Genomic DNA, 9925 nt, shown 5'->3' on the forward strand with positions numbered 1-9925 from the left:
CCAGAGTTTTGTGAAAAGACGAGTGTGGCAATTTGTACCGTATTTGATGATCGGCCCTGTTAACAATAGGTCTTTGAGGCCTGAAGCGATTTTCGCTCAGAAAAGATTTATTTTGAAAATTTTTCAAAAACCAAGGTGGTCTCCATTACTTTGAGACTCAGACAGATTCATAGGCAAAGTTTGAAAGAAGTTGATTGTTCGAACAGTAATGCAACGCACCACTTTTAGAGATACTGCTTCTTTTAAAATTCGTATTAATCATCTATCGCGATCGCCTCGTTAAAACCACTAAGAACAACTAAGTAAGTCGCCATCGCGAGGTACAAACTTCAAGCTAAGTTTCGAGCATTATTTTTCCTGGAGTCTTAATTTAGTTTGGTTGCATTTTAGAGTGGTTTTGAGGAAGAGAGGAGTGTGCGTGTACGGTTGCTATCGTTATGATGTCAGTTTAAAGCATATCTTTTTTCTCTTAATTTATTTGTTTTAATAAGCTTCGATGTTCCCCTACGATTAATTTTGCAGTTTTTTTGATCAAACATTGTTGCAGAAGACATCTTTAACTTTCCTGCGTGCAGCCCACGCGTATTGTCTAAAACGTCAGAGCACACTCGCACTTACCATAACTCGCACTCGAGAGTTAATCAAGTCGCGATGGCGACGATATGTCTGTTATGGCCACTGCTGTGATTCTCCTGTACAGTTGACACTCAACATAAGCACTGGATTAGTTATTGTTAACTGTGTTACCGGTTGTATATCCTTTAGCGCATGTAGAAAGCAGAGGTTCCAGTGGTAAGGATTTGAAACAGGCCTTGTTCGTCTGTCATTGTTCGTCTGTTATTTAGAGGAGTAACTGAGAGTTGAAATTCTATGGGCTGTGTTTGACCGGATATGCGAGATTCATAGAAGAGTGAACGTTCATTTACACGTTTATGATAAAGGAAAAAAAAGGTAGAAAAAAGGCAACTTTCTACTACTGTCCAATCTCTACAGAAAATGTCTCAGTGTTGCACGAAGATCTGGTGTGTGTAAGGCTCCAAAACATAAAACGGAATCGGAAATATATACCGTTACTAAGTTTCTATTGAAAAGATACGTTGTTTAATATTAGATAAACAACCACTACCGACTTTGTTCGCAGATTAAGGAATGAGTACAAGCTTGGTTTCCAGTGTTTGACACCTTGTAACATTAAAACACGAAAGAACTACGATATCATTCACGCAGTGGTTTATAAAAATAAAATCAGATTAGATTAAATTCATACATTCTCAAAAACGTAGGGAAGGGGGGTTGGAGGATTTAACGGGAGATCTCGTGGATTTCTGGGGGAACAGAAGGGATATCGGTGGTCGCTAATAGAGTACAAAGGGGCGACTATTGTTGATTGACTGAAAACGATGGGGGGATCAGTAGAATGCTACAGAGTCGTAGTGGGGGGAGGGGGAGGGGATCAAATAAATTTTATTGTGACGCAATCAAAATCTTCGCTTGCTTTCCACACACAGAAACGAAGTCATTATACCTCTTCTAAATTGACGGTTTAGTTGTGCTCTGGTTGATAATACCTTGTTCTATTTTTAGCATGAAAATATTGACAAACACTACGGCCACTTTAGTAAGCACGGTTTCACAGAAACAGTAATGAGTTCCCGTATAATAACAAGAACAACTGCGTGCAAAGCACACTGGTCGAGCGTGGTCCATTAACTTCCTACCTAGTAAACGAAGCTTTTCGCATATATTATGAAACTTTTCTATGCAACTTTTTCCCTAGCTTGGCTTATCAGTTATGATGCTTTATCTTTCGTTTATTGAATAATGCAAGCACTACTGACAACAGTTCAGCCATGGTTACATTTCTAAGATATCAATCTTAATGGTTTTGATAGGTTTTTATCCTGTTGTCTAACTCATTGCAAAAAATTGAAGATTCAAAACGAACAGCTCTGAGACCGAGGACGCTGTTGAGTGCGAAGAGGGATTACACTGTTACTACATTGACGAACAGTCTTTCGTATGCGAGTTAGAACAACAGGTGGTTCTGTGCCAATGCTTCTTCTCGTGAGAACGGGATTTCGGCAAAAAAGACATCTGAGAATTCCCTTGAACTCATTAGTGAATCTTTGGTTTAAACTAATAAGCAGACAAGGGTTTACGGCACTATTGGCGTGTGGTGGAAAAAATAAAAAGGAATTCAGGCGTTCAACTTTGAGCAAAGCCTTATAAGTGTTATTAAAATAGAAAATGAGTAAATGCTGGATGTGAGTTGGCAACCAACACAGCGCAAACGTCACCACCACGATGATGATCATGCGTAGTACCTTGCGCTTGGACAGTTCATTTTGATGTCTCTGATGGGATGTCGGCTCCCCTGGGATCTGGCGTGAACAAAGATGTCGACCAATGAGAACATGAACCCAAGCGATGACAACTAGAGGAACCAAATACAGTATCAAGAACATGGTCATGAAATAGGCTCTGCTGATAGAAAACCAGACACTTATGTCTGAGGAAAAGAAATTCCCAACCATTGTGCATTCCCAATGAAAGCCATCAGCACTCTTTACAACGTCATAAAGCAAGATATACAGCAAGAAAAACAGGGAAGACGAGATCCATATCAGAGCATTGACCAGTTTTGTGTTTCGAATGAAACGTACATCTCGAAGTGGATGAAGAATGGCGAAGTAACGATCCACTGTAATGAAGACAAGTGTTATGATGCTGACAGCGATTGACAAGACCCCCATGAACTTAACAAGCTTGCACGTGACTTTTCCCACTACCCCTGGGATCCATGCAATGCCAGTGTAAAAAGATTTCACCTACAAAGACAGGGAGGTATTCAAGATAGGTATTCCATTGACAACACGACCTAATAGAGTAGGAAATAAAAAATGCGTTACACTGCTGGAAGTGAGTGAGAGCTTTTTGCATAACGAAACTAAACAATGAATTAACCCTTAACAATTGGAAAATTGTCATTCACCTCAAACGGCATAACGAAGAGAGAAACAAGTAGATCTCCAACTGCCATATTTACAACTAAGAAATTGAATTTAGTCCTCATCTGTTTACGAGAAACCACAATGTAAATGATACAGATGTTACCAAAGAAGCCGAAGACGAAGATCATCCCCACATATGCTACAGTTATCCATACAGTAGCGCTCACAGGAAAGTAACTGTTGACAACTGATGAATTCAAGTTTGCCACATCTGAGGAAAGAAAGGGGGAATAAATCGTTTTTTATTTTGAGATTTCTATCATTATTCTTGCAGATAATGTGATAAGAAGCTGACTTAACCTAGCCAGGCCTTATTAATGACGCTGCCTAATAAAAGAGGAAAGCAGAAATTTTTATAGATTTCTCCCCAGCTTGCTCCTCCCCTTCCTTTTTACTAATTGTAGGAGAAAAATTCTCATCCGATGTTATCGAGTTCCTTCATAACAGCGCTTGAGGGCAGAGAAACATCTGTGATTCCTTACTTCCTTCGTATAACTCACGCCTGCTTATCTGAATGGCCTACTAAAGTTTTAAAAAAATCTATTATTGAAAGTAGATCGGTATTCCCTTGCTCCCAACAATTTACTCAAGAGTTCCCTTGTTCCCTGAAAATAGTTTGAAAATATCCCTGTTCCCAAAAATAAATGTTCCAGTTCCCTTGTTCCCTAAAATCCCTTGGAGGGGCTCATTTAGAGTGTCATGAAATGTGTCGATAGATTTTATCGTTAAACTCCTCAATGGGAGTTTTAATGATATTAATGATTCCTTCGAGATCAACGACGTTTTTATCGTTAACCCGTGTCAAAAATGCTAAAAGTAAGGGAAACACTAACATTCCAATCGAATGAATGAGAATCCCAAAAGTGTGCGAGATTCTTACGCAACATTTCAATGACAGGAAATCCTCAAGGTTCGCAAGATGCTAACTTAACATTCAATATACATTGTTTATTCAGGAAAATATATCTTATAATTGTCAACCATCAAAGGCTCTGAAATTTAACCGTCAACCGTCAGAGGCGTTAAAAATTATCTGTCAACCGTAAAAATTGACTGAAAAAAATTAACCATCAACCGTCAAAGCTATCTCCCATAAAGACCCTCAAAATAAGCGTACTTATCTGAAAAAAATTTACATAATAGTGGGCCACAGGGCACATGTCGCAAACTTAAAAGTTGCCGCTATTTGTTCACAAACAAATGAAATTTGTTGCACCTTGAAACTTGTGGCAGTTTTTTAGGCGCTACAAATTAACGAAAACCTTTTGCAAATTATAAAAGTTGCTGCGAAAATAAAAGTTGTCGCAATTGTAAACATTTGCTGCAGTGATGAAGTTGCTGCGCATAAAAGAAGAAATTGCTTAAAAAAAATATGATTTAATGCGCATTCATAAAATTTTCTGCGTAATCTGGACCACGATTATGGGGAAGCCATGTTGTTTCCCTTTCGAAGTTAAAGATGTTCCACTCTTCTTGCGAGGAAAACTGCTCGCTTGAGATCAAATGTTATCACAAGTGCAGAAATGGTCTGAAACAAAACGTCACGAAGAGTGCAACTAGTGTTGATAGAGGTTCAGAGAAAGATGAAAATGTGGTAATGCAAGCGATACTTGTGATGGTAATAGAGCCTCAGGGTTTTTAACCCATGCAGTTTCGCTTGCAGAGAATGGCCTTTAGCGCAACCGAGAATGTAAAAATTCACTCACTGACTTGCTTCTTTCGTAGTTAACTAGATATAACAAAAAAATAGAGTTGAAAGCGGTGTATGACATATCCCTGGATTTAAAAACATGTTTCATATGTTCGTGCGACTCTCATGGTATTAATTATCAGAAGCCCGACTAATAAGTTCACGGACTTCTGTTTTATTACAGACCATCGCGCGCTCACTTTGGGTTTCTCACTTAGTTGACTGAAACAAAACATACAGCGGTGGACAGACTAAAGAATGACATATTCAAGATCTATTTTAAAGAAAAGCCCCTCGTTGTCGTCTATCATATCATGATATGGAGCGAAGTTGCGAGAAGCAACCGAAGTCTCGAAAGTTTTATTTGTCTGTTACAATGCAGTTACAAGAGGAAAGTGAATTCATTATTTTAGCAACGCAAGATATGCCAGCTATTAATAATATTACGTTACCTGGAAAGACGTTTTGGATGAACTGCACAAGTTTTTCAATACTCTTTACCGTCTTCTTTCTTTGTATTGAAAGGAGTTTAACACCATACTACACTGTAAAAGTTTCTTTTTGAAAAACCTTCAGTACACTTGAAGCTGTATCCGGCTTGAATGGTTGACTTTTCATGCTGATAATTGATTGTGAAAAGCAAGCCTGGTTAATGGATTTAATAGTACCGTCGACTAACGTTATTGCGGACACCCTCGGGGGGGTGGGTGGGGGGGAGATTTAGTGTCCTTGAGCGAGGGTCCGAAATGGCGGGGTACGCGAGAGAAAAATATTGGTTTGTCTCCAAACATATGAAATAACCCAACATTAAGTTTCTAACGTGGCTTCACGGACCAAATAAAGATCCGGCTGAAAGCAGGAAATTCTCAAGTTCGCACCCAATTGAAAAATGGGTTCTTTGTTTTCCTTTATCATGGTGTCGCTTCATATCATGTGAGTCTGGAGTTTGGACGAAGCGAGATTTTCGTAATAGCGGGAGTCCGTAAAGACGGGAGTTATTTCAGCTATTTCTTTGTGCGTTTCGCCGGGGGTCTGGCTTTTGTCCCCTAATGGGGTGGTGTCCGTAATAGCGAGGTGTCTGCAGAGCGAGAGTCGACTGTAGACCAAAGAGTTTGAATAATTTATGTTTCGACATCCTCAATCTATTGATGAACATCTTCTTCGAATTAAATCAACAAGAATAAATGAATAAATAAAAAGGAAAAACGCAAGAACATATATGCAAAGGCACCTGTTCGAAAAAGAAATAAATTTTATCTTACTTTTTCCCACGGTATATTATTTATCAATAATACCTTAGCCTTTTCACAATGAAAATTGTGACAGTTAAATTTGAAAGAAAATTGCATAAGGTTTTGAAAGAGAAAGGCAAAGCAATTTCAGTGCAAACCGAGACATATGAGCTTGTGAAATCTGCCTTCAAAAATATATCCATAATGTGGCTGTTTGCTTCTATTTTCCTGACTACAAATATCAATAATTTTGGACTGTGCCGGTTGTCGGTTAGTATTTACTTGTCGCCAATCGGTAATTTTTTTCAGCATTTTGTTGGTAGTCAGCTATATTTTTCGCCTTTGTCGCAAGTCGATTAACCTCATTCAGACATTCCTCACGCCTAGGCTAGAATGCTCTTCTCTCTGAAAAAAAAAAAAGTGATATTGTTTAGACTATGTCGATTGTCGGTAATTTACTTGTCGGCATTTGGTTATTGTTTTTTCGTTTTGTTGGTCGTCAAATCTATTTCTCGCCCCCTGTCGCTAGTCGGTTAACCTCATTCAGACCCTCTTATAGCTTAAACGTTCAACTCCGTACTAAGGCAGTTTCAAAATGGCGTCGACCGCGTCACCACACCCTTTTACGAAATTGCAGGATGCAAAAAACAAATCACAAAAGGAAAGCATCGGAAATTAAAATTAGGAGATGGACAATGTAATTTGGCTCCTTCAAATGAGAAAGATTGGAAAGAGATCTACTTCTTCCCAAGGGTAAGTTAGAAATATATGTGCTTCGTTATTAATACAAATGTTATTATACAAATTTGACAAAGTGCTTTATAAAATAATTCAAATGGTACGCGCGTTCTGATTGGCCATAAAACCATTTTACATGAGCGTATGTAAACGCGGTTTTCGTTCCTCTTTCATTAGTTATTTTATAAAAGAAATGTAAAATGGTTTCCGTGTTTACATAGCCTGATGTAAACACTTGGGAGGTTGGGAGAACACTCGATAAGCTGCTACGCTTATCTCGTAAAGTTCTCGTAAAATCCTCATCACAAAGCTGTGCGATACGGGTTTGAGCAAATTGAAGTCATCGCAATCCCTTACACGCACGACTAGCTCAGCAATCCAAGGAACTCCCAGAAGAATTCAAGAATTTGTTGGAGAAGGCCTTAGAGCCTCTACGAAAATCGATTGATGAAGTAGAAATTGCGTTTTCCTCTTCTCCCTTGAATTTTGCTTCAGTTTTCTTGCTAACCTGTAATTTGATTTTATTTAATGCTGATGTCAACCGGCCGCCTGGCTCCGCTGGCCCGCATGGTTATTCCAAGTAGCCAGTACTCTAATTTTTACTTTTAATATTTTCGTTGTTGTAATTTATTTTTGAGCGAGAGTGAGTACAATAAAGATTAATTGACAAGTTAACAGCCAAAACTTTATATTTTATTTTTCAAGTGTTGCATGAAACTCAGTAGAAATTTTTTGTGCTCTTCAGAATTGAGTAGGAACGGTGTTGATATTGCTTGAGACGGAAATCTCTCTGCCAAAATAAAGATGATCACGGCGGAACTGAGCGTTGGTTCACAAAAAACGATAAAAAAAGAAGACACAACTGAGGAAATTTTCGGTTACTTCGGTATAAATATTCTCGATAAACATTTTCCACTATACGGCTACGCTTCTGACGAAACATGCAGATGTATTGCCAAAAGTTCATTTCTGACACGGAGAAGCTGACGCAATTGGCTGTTACAAAGACCCGAAAATGGAAATAGAAAGGTATGTCATGGTGGATTGGAAGGTTCTCGACATCTTGAACTCCTGGGAGAAGAACAAAAACGCTTTTGGAAAATATCATCATCAGTGTTTAATCTACGCAAGACTTCTTCAGCTTCATATGGATCTTGACTACCTGCCACACATTCTGATCGTACCCATCAGTTCAACAACTGGAAAAGACGTCTACCTTGCGTTGTTCTGGGATTACCCTGAGGAGTGTAAACAAGCGATTGAAAGTTTCAAGTGGTCTCTCACACTGCCTAAGCCTACAATGAAAGTACGTGGAAGAAGGCCATTTCTGACAGAAGGACGCGTTGACAGAAGCTTGCCCATGAGATGTTTTCTTGACATGGATGCGAGTGCAGGAGAGTTGCTGGGTGCATTTGGGATTAGCTTCACTCGAACTCGATCATCTTTGGACTCAGAAAATACAAGTACGGAACAATACCTTAAAGCTGACACTTAAAGAAGCAATAACCGTCGCAAAATAAATAACGTATACTTTTAAGTTACCATTGCTTTTTAGACGAACTTGAGAGTAACTCGTGTAGACTGGCTTTAACACAAATATAGGTTTCTACCTTTGTAAAAAATTAAATCAATAACACTACTTTAGTTTTCCCGTCAATAATAGTTGAGATCTAGTTTTTTTAGTGCTCCTTTTAATAAAGTTAGATTATATAACCTGCTTCAATGAATCCTTTCTAGTAGCTCGTAATAATCATTTTAGTTGAGCACTATAGGTTACTAATTCCCACGAATGGAACTCAATTAGATTCACACCAGAATGACTTGCCACTGATTCCTGGCAGTAGTCTTAGTGAATAGTAGGTTAGTGAGAGAGACAGTGAAATGCTATTTCTGACAAATGAGCTCGTGAAGAAGGCCGTAATCAATATTTTGTTGGCTCGGGACGCATCAGAGCTTAGGAATCAGGCCATGGGCGTCAAAGGTAGCAATAGTGGGGTCATGAGCCCCTTATTCCAAGTGGAGGTCACTCTGGCCTCAGAACAGACCGCGTTTCTGGTCCAAATTTAAGTTTGCGAGTCTTATCCTTCCCTTGTTTATTTATTCATTGAATCGTCCATTTCCTATTTAGTTCCTGTAAGAAGGAGTTTCTTTAGTTACAAGCTAGATTTCCTGCTCAAATTTTTCCTTTGGGTCACTTTTTAAAGAAATTTTTTTTCTAGCCTCCGTATAACAGTCTTTGCTTGTTGTAAGCGGTAGCTTAGCAGGGTTAGTCGTTAATATCCATGTGGTTGTATTATTTACGTAATTTATTGCAGCTTATGTAGTTATAATCCAATGATATATGGCATTAACGTTTTGTATTATCAATATTCAATGGTTTCTTGTAATAATTACTTACGTCGTTCGGATTGTCAGATTTGTAGATCCTCAGCTGGGGATAAATCCCTAAGATATTAGTAATTCCCCAGCCTAACTTTTAGCGTAACTGGCAACGAAATTAGTGATGTCGACCTTGAGATGTCACAGCTTGTTATATGAAAGAGATTGTCGTCAAGAGTGATCTACTATGGTATCGGCAGCCTTGTAATTCCTGTGTGCTTATTTGAGGGTTCACTCTGTAATGTTATCACCAGCCTGACTGGCTCGGAGTTTATATGCAAATAACTGAGAATGCAGGTCTAGGCTGTCTAGTGAAAGAAAACTGAAACTTAATTACAATAATTGTAGATTATCGAAAGCGAAGGAATTCTGTACGGTATTGGTATGGAGCATATTATTGCTGAGGAATTGTTTGTTAAATCACATAATCATTCTTGGAAAATATACCATTTATTCATGTCGTTGTAAAAATATCAAGCCGTCTGTATCCTTACGGAAGGCTAAAACATCTGAAACTCGGAAATTTGAATTTTTGATTGCAAAAAAGAATAAAAAAGAATCTATTCATTATAAAAAATGGGAAAACATGTTATTGTAACTCAATAGATGAGTATCGGGTATTAACAGTTATAGACGCAGTTGTATATACAGTCGTTCTACCAAAAAAGGAATTTGATGTAGAAGTATTTGTACAAATTAGGTTTATATTATCATATAACCACAACATAAATTAAATCTAGCCGACTGTGAATGTAATGTAACGCAGTATTTCGTAATTAGTGTTAGTGAGTAGCGTAAGCGTTAGTGTAATTAACTTTGTATTTGTTTGTATTACTCTAGTATTTATGCTTTAAGTGAAAATTAAAAAAAATGTA

At 38.2% G+C, this 9925-nt stretch overlaps 2 protein-coding genes across 2 annotated transcripts; one reads left to right on the forward strand and one right to left on the reverse strand.

The window, feature by feature from the left end:
- Nucleotides 1-1790: 1790 nt before the first annotated feature.
- LOC149038906 (substance-P receptor-like) lies at nt 1791-3253 on the reverse strand (the record flags this gene model as incomplete). Its single annotated transcript, XM_089185714.1, has 2 exons — nt 1791-2828; nt 2993-3253. Coding segments are annotated over 2 exons (1155 nt in total), but the record flags the coding sequence as incomplete, so codon positions are not given.
- A 4222-nt stretch (nt 3254-7475) lies between these two features.
- Nucleotides 7476-8166, forward strand: LOC149038907 (uncharacterized). Its single transcript, XM_089185715.1, is given in 2 exon segments — nt 7476-7613; nt 7615-8166. Coding segments are annotated over 2 exon segments (690 nt in total).
- The last annotated feature ends 1759 nt before the right edge of the window (nt 8167-9925 follow it).

The sequence above is a fragment of the Pocillopora damicornis genome, chromosome 10 (genome assembly GCF_964200805.1).
Source record: "Pocillopora damicornis chromosome 10, jaPocDami1.2, whole genome shotgun sequence".
NCBI lineage: Eukaryota > Metazoa > Cnidaria > Anthozoa > Scleractinia > Pocilloporidae > Pocillopora > Pocillopora damicornis.